Raw genomic sequence first — 18825 nt, forward strand, 5'->3', positions numbered from 1 at the left:
AATCGTCATATCTGTGCCTTCTCATCCTTCACCACTCGCCACTCAAGCCACATCTGAAATGTGGCTACGGTGACTGAGAGATTGAATGTTTGATTTTTCATTAATTTGAAAATTAATTAGCCACCTGTGGCTAATGGTGACCAGATTGGACTGTGAAGTTCTAGAGCTGATTCCCGTAGCAGCTCCACCCTCCCAACAAGCCTAAGAGTGGCTCCTGGGTCCCGAATAAACCCTCTCTACCAATAGCTGCTCTCTCTATCTCTTTCCCATCATGCTTTTAAAAACCACAACAAAACCTCAATCCAAGTCCAGATGTAACTCTTGTCTTTTATTCCAGCATCTCCCAGAGCTCCAATATGTACAGACTTTATTTATACACATATAATATACACCATATATACGTATTTATAGATATTCACACACCAGCCCACACACTCGCACACACTCACACCCACACACCCTTCCAGGAGGGGCGTGTGGCTGCCTTGGAGTCCCGCTAGGGCCCAAACAAGTGATACTGGGCTTGCCAGGCAGTTGTGAGGTTTTGTGTTTTTTGCTTTTAAAAAGAAGGCCATTTCCTCCAGATGTGTCCTGCCTCTCCCCAAGCCCTAAAACTCCTCCCCAAAACACTCTGAAAAAAATTTTTTTAAAACAAGAGGTTTTCCTTTGCTCTGCCCAAGTAGTTTCTGGAGAGTCCAGGCCCATCCACACGTCCCGTGCAGGTCCTAGAGCACGAGAGCCGGGCGTGGCCTTGGTCAGGCCTGCAGCTGTGCCCTCTGAGGGGAGAGGGGAGGCGCTATAGCATCAAGGGCACCTGCCAGATGAGGAGGGTGCTGTCCGTCTCCCCACACGGGGCCTGCCTCCCACTGCTGCCCAGAGCGCTGCCAAAGTTGCGGTAGCCCTGCCCGCCGGAGATGATGGCCACAGAGCAAATCTCCTTGCGGTGGGCGTCGCGGGCGCAGGGCCGGCTGCGCACCCAGACGTCGGGGTCGTCGGCCATCTCGTAAATGGAGCCGTCCTCCTCGCTGTGCTCCAGAGCTGCGCCATCAGCAGGCGCTGGCTCCCGCATGGAGAGCAGCGGGCCCGGGAGGTGTGCGGTGGAGCGCAGGCGGTACTGCAAGAGGATGCCCTTCTTGCGGGTCAGCTCTCGGCCCACGTGGCTGTCGGGCATGGGCTCGTGTGCCTGCCCGTCTGGCTTGTCCTCCTCAGCCCGGGGCCCCTCAGCCTCCTCCTGGTCACTCCGCAGGATGTCAGGGGCCAGGATGCTGGTAGCCACAGCCAGGAAGGCCACAGGCCCACAGTGCCCATTGAGTGAGACCATGCCTTTCCCTGCAGAAAATGGGGCGAAAGAGAAAGGGGCCCAAAGGCCCAGTGCATTAAGGGAAGCACCTGAGTCTCTCTCCTGGAGAACATTCTGGGTGGGTATTGGGGGGGTGACTTCTATGTTGGCACCTCCCCCGAAGGCCACGGGGTCTGGCTATCCCGCGCTCCTGCACAACTTCCTCAGGGGAGCGGAACAGAAACCACCTTATACACCACACGGGGGAGCCTCAGTGTGAAATTCCAAGAATTTCCTGAGCCTTTGCCAAGCAGCTCCTCTGCCTAGAAATCCTTTCCTGTCTACTTGATTCTGCAACTCTTTCGGCAAGGCCCAGCTCAAACTCCTCACTGTGAATCCCTCCTGAATTCATGCATGGGGAGCTGCTCGCCCCAGTCTCTGTGTCCCCAGCCCCCGGAGCACCCTCATCCCAGCACCTGTCACCCGAGCTATGATGACCCCCAGGAGACCATCAGCTTGTTGAGAGCAGGGTCTCTGCCCGATTTCATCCCCGCATCCCAGGATTCCACCTGGAAATAGACCCTCCACAAATGCCCCCTGGATGGACAAAATGCCCTATTTGATGAAACCTTGAAAATAGAAAATCTCAGAATTTAGAAGCAACTTTTTTTTTTTTTTTTGAGATGGTGTCTCACTCTGTCCCCCAGGCTGGAGTGCAATGGCGCAATCTCGGCTCACTGCAACCTCCACCTCCCGGGTTCAAGAAATTCTCTTGCCTCAGCTTCCCAAGTAACTGGGATTACAGGCGCACACCGCCATGCCCAGCTAATTTTTTATTTTTTTTATTTTTTAGTAGAGATGGGGTTTCACTGTGTTGCCCAGGCTGGTCTCAAACTCCTGAGCTCAGGCAATCCACCCACCTCGGCCTCCCAAAGTACTAGGATTACAGGTGTGAGCCACCGCGCCCAGCCAAAGCAATTCTTCTTTATCAGAAGGACTTGAGGTCTGCGCAGGGAGCCAGCCCACCCCCAGGGCTTCCTATGGGCCCTGCTCCCTTGCTGGAAAAGACCACAGTCATCATTCTCAGGGTGGTGGCAGAGGGGACCCCGGAGCTCCAGGCATCCAAGTGTGGGGGTATTCTCTGATCCTGCCCTTATTCTCCTGGGCCCAGTAGTGCAGATCAGAGCAGACCTTCCTCTGATCTATGTGAACACATTCATTCGCACATGGACCCCACGAGCAGGCCGGGCCTGGCCCCAGAAGCACTCAGTTATTTCTTTCTCTGGAGCCTGGACATCTTGACACTGCTATGGGAAGAAGCAGAAAGGGCCAGTGGAGCCCCTGCCATTAGGCAGGTGTCTCAGCCAGGCCCCAAGCCACTCTTGTGTCCATCTGCCAGATTAGGAAACTGACACTCAGAAAGGTGGGAGACTGGGGCCAGGACGATTCAGTTCTACTGGCCACCATGCCACCTGAGAGGAAGCTGGAGACTGGAACCCCATCCCTATACCGATGAGGGCATAATACACCCTCCCCGCCAAGCCCCACTGGCCACCTGCAGCTGACCCCCTGGTCCTGCCAACACCAGCTCCCAAAGCCTCACCTGTGATCTTGGGGATGCCTTCCAGCCGAGGCACGGGCAGCAGGACGATGACACCCTGGTCAGTGCCCACCCAGAGCAGACCCTGGCAGATCAGGAGGCTGGTGACACACAAGTGCTTCTGGCCTGCAGAAAGAGAGGGCGGCTGAGCAGTGCCCTCCTTGGGAGACAGCATGGGCTCTGGGTACCACCACGAGGTGAGGGCCTGGCACAGTGGGCTCCTCCCCTGAAACCAGCAAGAAGTTGGGCGGTGGGGTGGGTAAGAGCTGGGGCTTTGGAGGCTGACCTGCCTGGGGTCTGGCCATGAGGTCCTGCAGCTGAGCACTCCCCTAACCAGCCTCAGTTTCCGCCTGTGTAAAGTGGGGCTGCCATGCGAATGCATTGGGGGAACACCACAGGCACAGCGCCTGGTCTGTGTGCACTCTCAATACACGGCGGCCAGGTCATCTGGCACAAAGGGTTGTCCAAGGGCCATCCATGCAGGGATCCAGCCAGCCAGCTACGAGCAAAACCAGGGAAGACTGGGGAGGTGCAAGCTTCTCATCGGTGTTGGTGCAGATGGAAGGCATAAGTAGGGCCGGGTGGGGCTCGAGAGGCATCGAGGTGGGTCTGCTGCAGCCCCTCAGGGCCTGCCCGTGTGGGTGCTTCTTCAGATGAGGTCACAGCACACCCTGCAGGCCCTGGGCCCAAGAGTGAAGCAGAAAACTCGCTGGTGGGAAGCAGCATGTTTCTGATGCCGGTCCAGATTCGTTCTTTTTAGCTCTCCCCTCAGCTCTGTCTCTTCATTTTAGCAAGAATAGCAATGTCAGGGAGGGCATGGGGGCAGTCCCCTGCCCCTAACAGAGAGGATGCCAGGTGTGGGCTGCCCAGCACGGTGGCTGAGAACAGGGCTCCAGAGCCAGGCGCGGGATTCACACCTTGGCTCTGCCACTCTCCAGCTACATGACCTGGGGCCCATCCTAAACTCCTCTGGGCCATGGTGTCCTCATTTGTAAAAGGGGCCAAGGATAATACAGTCACATGTCACATAATGACCTTTCAGTCAACAACAGACCATGTATACAATGGCAGTCCTATAGGACCGTATTTTTACTGTCCCTTTTTGATGTTTGGAACACAGATACTCTCCATTGGGTTAAATGAATGAACGTAAAACAACCCCGTGCCTGCACATGGCAAAATGGGCGCTACCTGCTGTCATCGCTGCTGCTGCACTGTTGCCAACAATTCTAGCAATGGGAATGGGCACAAGGGAGAGGCTGGGAGTGCAGGGGGCAGGAGGCTTTCTGAGGGGGCTGAGAGGCACGGGGTACAGGCTGCCGGCTCAGGGACAGACCCTCCACCATGTCACACACAGGGTGGACGGCTCTGCCACACTTCCTTAGGCTTCACTGGGCACCTGCCTTTCTAAAGGGCTGTCTCCTTCTTGCCCTAATCCTGCTGCCCTCTGGGAGAGGCTTAGGCTGCATTCCAGAAGGTTCCCACTTTCTGCTGCTTCTGGTCCATGGATCACACTTGAAAAAACACAGCTTTGGAGTTTCCAAAGCACTCGTATACCTGCTCTCATCTGACACAAGCCTTGCAACAGCCAAGACGTATGCAAGACACAAATGCCGGCCCCATTTTCCAGGCACGGATGTTAAGGCTCAAAGAGGTCCCCCACCTGGTGAGTGCGGGGTGGGGTGGAGTTGAGGTCTGCTGCTCACCACTGCCCAGGGCTTCCATCACCTCTCCCTCCTTGGGCATGACACTTCAACTCCTTACATGTGGGTGCATGTGCTTCCTCTGCAGTGCAGGCACAGAGAGAAATGGTGTGGCTCTCTCACCCCAAAAGGCAGGTTACCGACTCGGGGTACACCCAGCATTGCCTAACACAGTGTGCCATCCCATCACCAATCCATTTACCTCCCAGATGCCTATTGCATGGCAGACCCCACACTAGGTGCTGGGGGCACAGCTGGGACCATGTACATAGAGTCCTGTCTTAAGGAGCAGACAGTCTAGAACTTTCTTTGATGATGGACATGTTCCCTACCGTGCTGTCCAATTTGACAGCCATCAGCCACATGTGGCTTCCGAGCACTGGAAATATAGCTAGTGGCACTGAGGGACTGAATGTGTTATTTTCTTTCATTGTAATAATGGCTACTGTATTAGACATAGAGGTGTAGAGAGGAGATACAGGAAACAAAAACAGAAACAAGGGATGTAAACGCCAGGCAGAGGGTTGAAACAGGGCGACGGGGCAGAGTCAGTGGAGGATTCCCGGGTCTTCAGGCCTCCCTCTACTTCCTGGAAGGATAGGGAGGCAGGCGTGAGGCTGCCAGGTGACAAGGCGGAGGTGGCCACACCAAGACCTGAGCCAAGGCCCAGGAGACAGGGCATGCAAAGGCCCTGTGACAGGAATGAGCTCATCCAGTCCGCCGAGCAGAGTGAAGCCAGTGCACCTGGGGCACAGAAGGCAGACTCCAGATGGTCAGAAGAGGGGATGGGTCAGGGCCAGGACTGGGGCTCGTAATTCTGGCTGCAGTGAAAAGCTACCGGAAGGCCTAGGCAGGGGAGTGGCGTGACCTGATTTGAGTGGAACGTTCTAGCTACAGTTGTGGAGGGTGGTAGTGGGAGGAGCAAGGAGCCCAGCAGGGGCTCCCGCAGCTGCCCAGGTGGGAAGGGCAGTGGCAGTGAGGTGAGGAGAGCCCAACCTGTTTTAGACCTGTTTGGAGCAGAGCGACAGAGCTGCTGGGAGAGGGGAGCAGGGGTGGAGCGGAGGAAGGAACCCAGGATAGCGCTGAGGCTCCTCTGCCTGGAGCAGCTGGGTGCATAGCAGTGCCATGGCCTGGGATGGCAAAGGAGCAGGTTTGGGGGTTGAAGCCCAGAGCTCCTGGTTGGATGTGTGGTCTGAGACACAAATTAGACACACCCGAGTGGAGCTATCAAGGAGGCGGTGGGATTCGAGTCTGGCAACATGATGCAAACTCAAAAAATCACATTCATAGCGTCCCTGCAATGTGGAAATGCAAACTAGGCTGAAAAAAAAAGCCCACTAGTGACTTACAGGCTTGGCCAACAGGGGCTATTTCACAAACAGTACCTGGGTGTCTGTGGAGCTGGGACTATTTCCCACACCTAAATCCATTCCAAAAGTGAAGGCTCAGAACTATGATGGCAGCCTCCGGTCCAGGGTCAGGCCCCCAGCCCTCCTGGAGTTGGCCAACATGGGAGGCTCAGGCCACGAGCCCCTTTCAACAGCTGACTTCTCTTCTTAGCCCTGGTCAAGGTCTGTGATGACCTTATTTTGCTATTTGTTTACTTATGACAAGCTTTGTGAGGGCAGTGACTTATCTGTGTGCTCGTGGTTAACTCCCCAACTCCTGGCCAAGTAGCTTGGCTCATGGTAGACTCTCAGGAAGTATCTGTGAGTGAATGAGTAAATGGATGGATGGATGGACAGATGGATGGATGAAGGAAAGGAGGAATCTTGGACAAATCACTTCTCTCATCCGTCAATGAGTACTACGAACCTGCCCTGCTCAACTTTATAATTATTAGAAATATTAAATATACACACATATATATACACATAATGTATACACACATATATATACATATAATGTATACACACAATTGAGCACAGCTCTTAGCCCATAGTATACAATCCATAAATAGAGGCTATTAGGATAATGTTTATGATTATTAAAAGGATCTGGACGCTAATGTCTTAAGATCAGCTCCATCAGAGCCATAAACCCACAAGAACAATTAAGCCAAGAGAGGGGACAGTGGTGAATTTTTCATTCCACAAGCCTCATCGCCTCCCTCTCCAAGACCCCCAGGGCATGGAGACCGGCAGGAGACCATTTCCCGCTGCCCCTGCATCCTCCCAGCCCCCACTGGACGGCAAAACCGACAAATGGGAGGAAGGCAAGCAAGAAACCGAAAGAGGTGCCGGAATTGAGAAATGACTTCATCTGCAGACCTCATTCTGGGGCCTTCCCCCTCCCCCTCCACCTCAAGGAAAAGAGCAAGACACTTCACAAACAGTCCGAAAGAAAAAAAAAAAATTCTAATGGTGAATAAATATTTTATCACAGAGACTTAATGCAGCAGTGTTCAACTCACCCAAGCCATCTATCTGGAGATATACAACTTTAAAAAGCTCAGGCTCTCGGAGAACATTTTATTAATGACCTGTCTGGTTAAAAGGAGGAGGGAGTTTAGGTTAAAAAATGCATTAATACCAGTCGAGTACTCGAGTGGAAGAAAGGGGTCAGGGGAAGGAAGCGTGATAAATTTTTAACACACCCTAAAAAAATCCACACTTAGTGGAGGAACAAATTTACTACTAATTTATGCAATTATTTCATTTGCTGGTGTGGGGGAAGAAAAAAATACTTAAAAGCCTTTTAAAAATATCTCTAATAAAGAATTTAAGAATCCTGCTGTGTTGCGCTTCTGCAAAGGCACAACGTGGGGTGGATCTGAAGCTGCACCCCACGCTCTGGTCCCCAGCATGATGGCTGGGACTGGCTCTGGCTCAGCTTGGAGCTCAGGGAGCCACTCTCAGATATGAGGGGTCAGGAGGAACTGGTCTGGCAGGGCCCCAGGCTCCACTGGGTTACTGATTGGGAAAGTTCAGGCCTGAGGGAAGAGGGAAGCTTCGGGAAACCCCACACTCTGGAACCTCGGCCTACATCCAACCTTCTCCAGGGTTCAGCCTCAGGGAGGTCTGCCAAGAGAGGGGTCACCTCTGCCTGCACCGATGCAGCTGATGCGACAGGAATGGCACACTGACCTGGAGGGTCTTAGGAGGGGCAAGGAGCCCTCGCAGGAGATGCAGGGCGGGTATGCCGTAAAGACGATGACGGCAAATGTCACCATCATGGACCGCTGCTGGCTTGAGACGGGGACTGTGGGCACTGTCCTCACACTGTCTCACACAACACCTACACCTGCCCTGTGGGGTAGGGACCGAGGATGGGAAGCGGGTGCTCTGAGTGCTCCCAGTCAGAGCTGGAAGACAAGGGAGGGATTCCAGGCGGAATTCTGGCTCCAGGCTCTGGTGTACCCCACCCAGCACGGCCAAGCTGACTCAAATCTCAGCCCTTTGTTGTATGAATGGGGAAACTGAGGCCCAGGACAGGGACACAACCGCCCAAGGCTACACAGTAAGTGTGAGGAAGCTCTAACGAGAGTCCGTGGGGCTGCTCCTGGCTCTGTCCATATCAGCACTGCGATGGCAGACCAGTCATTTCACCTCCTGAGCCCCAGTTTACCTGGCCCTCAAATCATCATCATAACAACGAACGCCCTTCCTTCCTTAAAGGGTAACTGCAAAGAGTAAGTAAAACAATGGGCATGAAGGTGCGTGTGAAACACAGTAAAGTCAGGGTTGTACAGGCAGGAGCGGCTGTTCTAACTACGGCCAGGTCTGTCCACACATCCTGCCTCCCACCACTTGATCAGCTTGACTCTCTCTCACTCTCCTCTGCGCCGACAAGATGAGATTCCAAAGATTTTTAAAAGCCCATGAGATTATCCATTTCTTCATTGTTCCACTAACTTGAAATAATTTAGCTATCAGAGGAAATGTGGAGATAGTTTTGTGATACAGAGACATTTTTATCGTAGTTAAAATGGATTGAACTTGTATAATGGCTAAATACTATGAAACAAGAAAGGGAGGAAGGAGGGAGGGAGGAAGGAGGGAGGGAGGGAAGAAGAGAGGGAGGGAGGGAAGAAGAGAGGGAGGGAAGGAGGGAGTGAGGGAAGAAGAGAGGGAGGGAGGGAGGCAGGGAGGGAGAGAGGGAGGGGGAAGGAGGCAACCCAAACACAGGTCCCACCAAGCCTCTCACACACCCCAGGAGAACGTGAGTGAAGGGTTCAGTATCATCGGGCACCTGCCACCCTGCCGGCCCAGGACAGCCACCTTCCCAGCCCACCAGCATTTATCCTCATAACAGTCCCTGAGCTGGGACCTACATCCCATCTTACAGAGGGATGAGGGGCTCCGGGAGATTAAGGGACTTGTCTGATACTATGTGTTGGCCAAGCCAGGCCTCAAGCCAACTCTCTTTCTCCATTACATACAGTAGGATGCTGGACTGAGTCCGGCCTGATGTGACTGTGGTCCTGCCTCTGGTCTACTGCATGACCACGAGCAAGACGCCCGGCCTGCTGAACCAATCTCAGTGTCTGCATCTGTAATGTGGGGACAATCCCCAGCTCGCAGGGTTAGGGTGAAATGAGATCCTGTACATAAGCACTTGGGGCCTCATCACCTCAGGCCCGGGCAGGGTGGCAGTTATTACACCATTGTGACTGCCGTGGACTGTGTTGTTAGTAACCACCATCCCCGTGTGATCAGTTCAGACTCAAGGACCATGGTGACTGGCTAGAGGGAAGCAGAAACCAGGGTGATTTCCAGGGCCTCGGGAGGGAGTTAGGGACTGGGCCCCTGGGGTAGGCAGAGGTCCCTAAGGCTCCTGCAGTGCTGGCTAACATGCCTGCCCTCGGTACGGCCCCGGAAGACAGGATGCTCAACCCTGCTGGGCATATGGCCACTCCCAGCCTCTGCCATGGCCCATCTGCCAGGTCCTGTGACAATCAGCTCCAGGCCCCCACCTGCCACACGGGCTGTGTTTCCCTGGCCCGAGGGCCCTTTGGCTCTCCCAGCTGCTGAACCCAGCCCTGCCTGGGGCACTGGGACAAGACAGAGCCACTGCACCCTCCCACACTGGCCGCAGGTCAGTCTCTCTGGGGGAAGCTGGGCTAAGGAGGGAAGCAAGGTTAGCTGATGCCTGCTGGCCCCGTGATCTGCTCTGAAGCCAGCTGGGGTGAGGATGGGCATTGTGCCTGCATCTTGGGCAGCAGATGGTAAGGAAAGGCTGAGAGCCAATTCCATGGAGGCCTTGGGGGGCATTTGGTGAGCTCCAGCCTTAATCCTTCGCCGCCATTCCCCTCCACCACCAATCCTGTCCACTTCATCTACACACAGCTACGCAGGAGGGGCCCCAGCCACAGCAGATGCCATCCAAACCCACAGACTAGAAGCCCCAAGAGGGGAATTTGCCTTTCTCAGAAAAAACTCCAAGGACAGAGACCACCCATTGGCTTTCTCACTTTCCCATCACCTCATCCTGCAGGGGATTTGAGGCAGAATTGGGTGTTTGGTCAACCTGGGGAGTGGGGCAGAATGAAAGGCCTGGGTTCCTGCCCAGCTTGGCCTTTCCTTAGCAGCTGCCTGACTTTGGAGGGTCCACTGGGCTGGGGGCCATTTCCTGAGCGCCCCAGGCTGCTGTGATGCGGTGGCTGGGCACAGTGACAGGCAGGGGCTTTGAGATGACAGTCCTAGGTGTGAATCCCAACCCCACCACTTCCTGGGGAGTGCCCCAAATTAAAGCCCCAGTTTTCAGGGCTGATGAGGGAAAATGGGATGGGCTGCCCAGGTCACACCGCTACCTGGCCGTGGAAGGTGCTCTGTGACTGTCAGCTCCCCCCTGCCCGCGGCAGCCTCACCTGGCAGGAGGAAGGTGGTCCTGGTGGCGATGTTGATCTCTTGCAGATGCTCCAGGGTCTCGGTGTGGAAGAGGCGGATGGAGGTGCCGGAGGAGAAGGCCATCCAGACGCCGCTGCCCGCCTTCACCATGTGCGTCACGCTCACCGCCTCGTCCTGGTGCGCCTCGAAGCTTTGCTGTGGCACAAAGGGAGGAGTGTCGTGGCTGGGCCTGCCAGCTGAGCCTCCCTACAAGCCCCCACCCCTGGGCCAGCCATTCTCACATTCTTCAAAAGCACAAGCTACTCGGGGAACCTCAGAAGCCCAGCTATGAGGTTGGCCAAAGTTTAACAACTGGAATCTTAGAAGCCCAGCTGTGCTGTGTTGGCCAAAGTTTAACAACTGGCAGGGAATCCTGGTTTGCAGGGTTTGCCAGTTTCCATGGTGTAAACATTCTAACGTGGCCAGTCGCAAACTACCAGCATGATATCACCGAGTGAGGAGCAGGAAAGACATGCACACGCTCACTCACGAGCAGACAGGACCAGGCATGGTCCCAGTGGCCCCTCAGAGCTTTACCTTACGGAAGGGAAAGATGGAGCCGAAAATCATGAAAGAAGTTGTAGTTTATGTAAATGATTTAAAGTGACAAAGGCAACCGAGAGAATGACCGGGGAAGGAACAGGGGTTATATGGGCCAAATCCTCATCTTTCACAGCAAGGAGACAACAGGTAATGTCCCAAAATTGATACATCAAGAAGCAGCAGAGTGAACAAGTTTGGGTCCTGAGGAAAGTGCCAGGTGGATTTAAAAAAGAACAGGTGAAAAGCATTCTCTTCCAAAAAGCAGGACTGAGATGTGGCGTGCGGACGAGCCTTTCAGGATAAACCACTCCAAGTTTTTTTTTTTTTTCTTGCAAGTGTATGTACCATTTTGATCTTAAAACAAATAAAAACTTTTTTAAAAAAGAAGATACAAATGATCAAGCTTCCCATCCACTGCAGGAGAAAGTCCAAGTTCCTTAGCTCAGCATTCGGGGCCCCAGTGCTGTCCCCACTCCTGCCCTTCCTTGTGGGCTCCCTACGTTTCAGGCCAGCCAATGCTCAGGATGTACCACACAGCCGCACCACTGCCCTCGCCATGACTTGCACACAGCACGCACCGCCCCCAAAAACTGTCCTCCTCCAACATCTGAAGACTCCACTTCAGGGTGGCGTCCTCAGTCCAGGAGGCAGGCCCCACCCCGCCACGGACCAGCCACTTCCTTCTGAATGGTGTGCTCTGCTGTCTAGCCTGGAATACCTACGCCATTCTGTGGTTCTACTTGGCCACTTCCCACATAAGACTGTGGACTCCAAGGACAGAGCCTGGGCCTCATGCCCTTTAGTGCCCGTCACCTGCTTGGCACAGGGCCCAGCACAGTAAAATTTGGTCAAAAAAATGAATGGATGGACACTTGAATTCTATCTACAACACTCAGATGTCACTAACTCAGGCACATCAGACTAGAAACAACCCAAATCCCCAAGCCATGGGGACAGTCAGGTAACTCTGTGTATCCAGCTCTGTACTGTCCTCCCTGCATTTAAACTCACACTTACAGACACTGCATGACAGACACAGAAAAATGTGAATGCTACAGAAAATGCAAAAAAAAAAAAAGAAAGAAAGAAACAAACAAAACAAAACAAAACAAACACACCAAAAGCTGGGGGAAGAAGCGGGACAGGGGAGGGAGAGCTGCACCCTGAGGCTTACTCCAGGAGCAGGACGGGGTAATTTTCCTCTTTTCCAGTTTTCTGGCTTTTCTCCTTTTTCCATGAAGAATTTGTCCTGGGAAGAAGCCCAAGACTGCAGGAGGATCCTGGACGGGGCATTTATTTGAGATCCAACCTGCTATTAAATCTGACTTCCTTGGCAGCTTCACAGGCCCAGGCCTCAGTTTCCTCAATTGTAAGTACAGGCTGCTATGAGGATTACAGGGACCTGGGTGAGGAGAGCTTGGCACAGGCCCAGTGCCTAGTAGGGTCTCATTTATTCAGCAGATGTTCTTGAGTCCCTACTATGTGTCTGGTGTGGGTGTAAGTGCTGGAAATGTCGTGATGACTGCAAGACCCACTCTTGTGGGGCAAACGTTCCCAGGACAGGAGGCAATTAAAACAAAGAAAGATTACATCAGATAGTGAGAAGCACTGCACAGAAAAAATACTGAAAGCCATTAAGACTGGGGTCAGGGAAGGTGTCTCTAGGAGGTGACATTTAGTGAGAGACCTGAATAATGGGGAGGAAACAGCCCCTCAATGATTGGGAGGAGGGGGAAGAGCATTCTAGGCAGAGGGCACAGCAGTGCAAAGGCCCGGAGGCAGGAATGAGAAGCAGAGGGACCCGTGGTGGGGGGCACGGCAATGGGACAGGCCAGAGCAGGTAGGGCCAGATTGCACCAGGCCACCTTGGAATCCATGGGGAACAGTTTAGATTTTATTTGCCCACTGGAGGGGGTTGAGCTGGTAAGTGACAGAGTCAGTTTTACTTTTAAAGAAGCTCAGTCTGACAACAGTGTGGGGAAGGCTGGCTTCTTGGTCCAGCCCCGGAAGACCTCGCGTGGGCTTAGCAAGTGGAGAGGGAGGAACAGGACTCAGCTTCTTTTGCCCTGGAGGATGGCCCCAGCTCCTTCCCAGCTCAAATCACGAAGCGGTTTCCCACTGAGTTAAGGAAGCTTGTGAGGGGCGGGGGTCTCCATGGGGAGCTAAGCCAGTGAGCTCCGGGCTCATTCCTGATCAGAGTGTGGGGACCAGGAGGGCAAGACTGTGAGCTGTCCAAGGAAATTGCTTTTTCTGAGCCAGTCCCTGATGGCTGAGCTGCGAGTAGCAAGGGAGGCAGGGGTAGCAGGAAAGGCCAGGCTCCCCAGACGAGGGGAGGGGAGGGGAGAAGAGACAGCAGTGTGCTTCCTCTCCCCAGGGTCAGGCTGCTCTTGGAACAGGGGTTCTACTGCACAGCCCACCCCTGACCAGGGGGATGCCCCCAGAGCAGAAGCCGTAGTTTCCTCAGACCGAAAGTTCACCAAAGGCAGGGGTGCGGTGTCTCCATTGGGTGGGGGCCCCCCAAGAGCAAGGACAGAATCTTGTATCAAGCTGGGCATGCTCAGAGGAAGCGAACTGTCTCCTGTCTCAGATTGGGGGCTCAGGCTAAGGGCTCCAGAGGTATCGGGGGTCTCTTCCTCTTTTCTTAGCCACCCACTCCCGGCCCTCAGAGAAGGCCCAGGTGCAAGAGGCTCAGAGCCTCTGATTTTTGGGAGGAGACCACGCCTCCTCACAGCCTGTGCAAAGTCAGGTTTAGTAGTCCATGCTGTGTAGGGGAGAGACCATGCCCCCATCTCTCTAGCCCTCCGCCCATATCTGCTGCCCACAGCCCGGGCCGTCCTGGCTTTCAGTTCTCTCTTCCTGCGATGTATGTTCCTTCAAGGAAACATGCAGAATGATTTTGTTTTGCCAAACCAGCCTGTAGGAGGAATCCAGGAGGAAGGAAACTTCCCATGAGGCCTTGCTGGGAAAAGCCAGCTGAGGCAGCATCAGCCCAAATCACAGATGAGGACAGTGAGGCCAAGGGGACCCCTTCGGCACCTGCTGTCGGCGAGCAGTGGGGCGAATGGATGGGGTAGCAGGACAGTCAGTGAGACCCAACATGCTTTGTCTGCAGGCTTTTCCAAAACACAGCACGCAGCTCCTTGCTCACGGATGCACAAACATGCACACACTGAGAGAGGTATCTGCATGCTCACACGCATGCAGCCAGCCTCCCGCTCGACTCCCGAAGAAAGGTCAGAAGTAGTTTCAGCCTCCGAAAAAGCCAAGCGCACTGAAACCCAGAGGCCTGGGACCAAGGAAAGCTGCACCTGAATCTGCAGCCAGCCAACCCTGTGTGCTGCTGTCAGAATCTAATTAAAAGAGAAGTCGGTGGTGGAAATCCAGGCTCATTTCTCCAGTGGCATAACAAGTCTGTCTCCAGGCCCAGAGGGCTTTGCAGAAGGCTTGTGCAAACCTGCCGAGCCCAAAGGGGGGAGGCGGGCGGGGGAAAGGGCAGGAATGAATAGGGAGAACGGCACAGCACCTCCAGCCCCAGCCCCAGCCCCAGCCCCAGCCCGGCATGTCTCAGCTACCTCTGGGCTCCTGGGTCCCCTTCTCACACCACGAGCCTGGAGTCCTGCCTGAGCCTCCTGGGCCCACAGGGCAGGGAGTAGGTGGAGCCAGAGAGACATGCCAGGATCACGGGTCCCAGAGGGGGCTGAGGGACTGAGCCTGGCACCCAAGTGAGAGCAGGGGGCAGTGAGCACCCGGGTGAGAGCAGGGGGAAGTGAGCACCCCGGTGAGAGCAGGGGGCAGTGAGCACCCCGGTGAGAGCAGGGGGCAGTGAGCACCCCGGTGAGAGCAGGGGGCAGTGAGCACCCCGGTGAGAGCAGGGGGCAGTGAGCACCCGGGTGAGAGCAGGGGGCAGTGAGCACCCAAGTGAGAGCAGGGGGCAGTGAGCACCCCGGTGAGAGCAGGGGGCAGTGAGCACCCCGGTGAGAGCAGGGGGGAAGCCCTCGCTGCTCACTGGTCTTGCTGCTGCCAGGCCATGCAGCTCATTTCATTTTCCAAATACAAGGTATCCACGTACCCTGAGAGAGCTCAGAATTCATTGCCAGGGGAGGCTGTCAGCTCATCAAACTCTGCTCTCCTCCCAACCAGGAAAGGGTGAAACCCTGCTCACCCAGCACCCCAACCCCAGGCCACACACCTCCAGACCTGTGCCCTCATCCTTGGCTGGTCTGGGAGGCCCAGAAGTGTGGGGTTGGTGGGGTCAGGGGCTGTCCTACTCTCTAAGAGGCCTCTATCCCCCTTATCCCTGAAAAAGGCCACCTGCCCACCCACCACCAGGAATGCCCAGTGCTTCCTGCCCCCTCAGCCTCCATGATCCAGACACAGCTATTTACTGGGTGAGCGCTCATCCTGCACCAGAAACCGTGCTGTTAGGTTTATACACTAGAGCAGCCATCTGCAAACAATGCCCCTCAGGCTACAACCAGCCTGCACCAGTTTTGGTAAATGAAGCTTTATTGGAACACAGTCACACCCGCATAGAAAAGAACCCATTCAAGTAGCTCAGGATCATGGCATTCCAACTGTACACCCCTGGTCCCTGCTGAAGGACAAAATGATCTGCAAGGGAAACCTCAACTTCCTTGGCAGGCTTGGAGGTGGTGGGGCAGGCACAGTGATTCTGAACCTATGCAGTGGGACTGAGATACACTGATGTTATTGGGAACCAGGGTTTGCACAGAGAGAAGAGAGTCCGGTGTGGAATTGGAGAGACGAGGGTAGACTCCAGGATCTCAAATCTAAATCAGAGGTATCAAAACGAACCCCAGCTCAAGAGTTCTTCCCCGGCCCTGTCCACTGAAAGAGCCTGAAGGCAGCGACTCTAGCCAGGGTGCCCTGGAGAAATGCCTAGAACTTCTCACAGAAGAAAAGCAAGGAAGGGCTCAAAGAACAATGGGGATGTGTCCAAAGGACCTAGGAGCCAACACGAAGGGGTCCCCGCTGGCCAAATTCAAGACAATGTGAACATCAAAAATAATAATGATGGTCCTGATTAGAGCACGCTGGATTTTTTTTTTTTTAATCCAGGAATTTGTAGTGATAGTAAGGGCAGGGTGTGGAGTGGGGTCAGGTGAATCTCTGTAACTAGTGACAACTAGTCAATGCAGAAGGCAAGGCAGAATTAGACAATGGTGAGTTAGCAATCACCAAGGATCACCCATGGATGACAAAGCCCCAGGGGGAAAGTTTGTGGAGGAACTGGATATTCACACAGTCTCCAAGAATCACCCAAAGGTGACTGAGTAATCACAAAGGGAAACCAGCACCTTTAGAAGGAGAGATCCAGCCGACGCTACCCTAACCAAGTGATCAGGACGGGGCCAGCTGCTCTTCTTCCTCCCCGAAGACTGCTGTGGGAGGTGCAGGGCTCCCCTGACCCCCAGCCCCGCAGCACCTGGCCGAACACTGGCACCTCATTGGGAGGAAATAACCAGGCAATTCCAGACTGTGGAACTTCTATGAGACGCTGGCTTGGACTTGTCAACAAAGTCAATATCATGAAGAAAACAAAAAAGCAAAGGGATTATTCTAGATTAAAAGGAGACTTAAGAAACATGAAAACCAACGGCTGCCTGTGATTTCAGGCTGGATCCTGGATGGCATTTGGGGGAGTAGCTCTGAAAGATATTTTGGGGACAACTGGGAAAACCTGCACCTGGACAGTATTTAGATAGCATCAGTGCATAGACCTAAATTCCTGGGTGTGATATGCCATGCAGGTACGTTGGAGAGACATGCCGAAGTATTTAGGAGTAAAGGGTAATGATGCCTGCAACTGATTTTTTTAAAAGTGGGTGTATGTCTCTGTGCATGTATAATATGGGGGAAGATTGTAGCAACATGTTAACAGTTACCTGGGTGAAGAATATCTGTGTATTGTATTATTCTCTCACCTTTCCTGTAGTTTGAAATTTTTCGAAGTAAAAAGTTATGGGGGACCAGGTGTAGTGGCTCACGCCTGTAATCCCAGCACTTTGGGAGGCTAAGATGGGTGGATCACTTGAGGTCAGCAGTTCAAGACCAGCCTGGCCAACATGTCTCTACTAAAATTACAAAACTTATCTGGGCATGGTGGTGGGCACTTGTAATCCCAGCTACTTGGGAGGCTGAAGCAGGAGAATCACTTGAACCCGGGAGGCAGAAATTGCAGTGAGCCGAGATCACGCCACTGCAATTCAGCCTGAGCAACAGAGTGAAACTCCGTCTCCAAAAAAAAAAAAAAGTTATGGGAGAAAAGGCAAAGTAATCTAAAAAAAAAAAAAAAAAAGCTGGCAGTTGGAGGGGAGGGGTCGTGCCTGCCTCCTCCAGCTCCCAGATCCCCACTACCCAGTGACTTAGTCTCCTCTGTCATCTGTACACGGGGACAAAAAGAGAACACGCCTCTGGGGCACGGTGAGGATTCCAGGGAGAGCATCGGCGCACTGTGACCTGGAATGAACCCAGGTGAGCTGAGACAAACCCGTGTGTCCTGCGCCCGCCCACGGAGCCCCTCCCTGCAGCCCCCCATCCACCCGCTGCAGGCGCCCACACAGTCAGTTTCAGGTGGGTGATACTGCTCCAAATAGTGCTGACACAGCCCAACCTCCAGTCCTACAATATTTATGTGCCTCCAGGTGACGCTTCTGTGCATGGTTTCCATAAATTCCCAGGGTAAGCAGCTCAGCACTCAAAGTCATTAAAGCTGAGATGTCGCCAAGGGGCCGGAAGGCTCGCTGGGCACAGGGGATCTCAGGGGTTGCCAGCTCCTGAGGAAACAGCAGGATGCTGGTGGGGCTTCTACTTTACAGGTACCCACCGTGTGTCAGGACTTTCCAATGCCTGACTGGGCACTGTGCGCGCAGCGTCCCACCTCACAGAGACTCCATGAAAAGAGAGCGAACCAACCCCGGGTGGCCCAGATGGGCAGGGGCAGGGCGGGGCAGGGGCAGGGTGGGGCAAGGCGGGGCGGGGCAGGGAAAGGCGGGGCAGGGCAGGGCGGGGGCAGGGCAGGGGCGTGCACCTCGCTCCAAGCTCACATGCTGTCCTCCGAGGGTCTCATGGGGGACTCTCAATGCTGAGCACCAGAGCTGAATGTGAGCATGAAGGGGCTGTGCCACCCATTCCCGGCCCGGTCACCACCGAGCTGGCCCTGGGAGACACAGTCGTGGGCCCAGAGATCACCCACGATCACCTGCCAGCACCTCACCAACTCTGCCTCCCTTTAATCCCCACAGACACCTGGGAGGTGGGTGCTATCATTCCATCCTCATCCCATAGCTAGGGCACAAGAAATGACCTGTGCAGGGCCACCCCGCCAGCAAAGGGCAGGGCTGCGAATTCAGACCCGGGGTCACGTCCGCTCTGCACGGCTGCACTGAGCATGTGGAAGGGCCATCTTCTACAGGCAATTAGCACAACTCCCTTCCCTGTCTTTATCTCATTCTTATCAACACTTTACCGCTGAGGAAACAAACTGACAGGCTAAATGATGTGCAAAGTCGCGCTGCTTAGGACATGGGAGGAAAGCCAAATTCAAACCTAGCGTGACCAGTCCTACCCCGTTTGCCCAGGACTGTCCAGGCTGCGGCACTGGGAGCCCCAAACCCAGGAAATTCCTCAATCCTGGGCAAACCAAGACACTTGGTCACCCTAACGGGACTCCAGTGCCAATACTCAGCCTCCAAGCCATGGATGGATCCCTCTCTGTGGGCTCTGTCTGATTCCCCAACACTCCTGCCCTCAGAGTCTGACCTGGTTGAGGCCAAGAGGTTGTGCACCAGGAGCAGATCTGCCCTGCCTGACGCATTTCTCAGGGAGGCTCGGGTGCAACGACCAGTCCAC

The 18825-nt window shown here is 54.3% G+C and overlaps 1 protein-coding gene across 9 annotated transcripts in view; it reads right to left on the reverse strand.

The window, feature by feature from the left end:
• Nucleotides 1–307: 307 nt before the first annotated feature.
• ARHGEF10L (Rho guanine nucleotide exchange factor 10 like) overlaps nucleotides 308–18825 on the reverse strand; it is a 177453-nt gene continuing 158935 nt past the window's right edge. For all 9 annotated transcript variants that reach the window (XM_054679891.2, XM_054679881.2, XM_054679883.2 and 6 more), the window contains 3 exons: nucleotides 10392–10566; nucleotides 2883–3005; nucleotides 308–1329 (listed from right to left, as the gene is read on the reverse strand). In XM_054679891.2, coding sequence (XP_054535866.1) covers nucleotides 797–1329; nucleotides 2883–3005; nucleotides 10392–10566 — 831 coding nt within the window. In that variant the 3' untranslated portion in view covers nucleotides 308–796. The remainder of the gene's footprint in view (nucleotides 1330–2882; nucleotides 3006–10391; nucleotides 10567–18825) is intronic.

Source organism: Pan troglodytes, chromosome 1 (genome assembly GCF_028858775.2).
Source record: "Pan troglodytes isolate AG18354 chromosome 1, NHGRI_mPanTro3-v2.0_pri, whole genome shotgun sequence".
Classification (NCBI taxonomy): Eukaryota; Metazoa; Chordata; class Mammalia; order Primates; family Hominidae; genus Pan; species Pan troglodytes.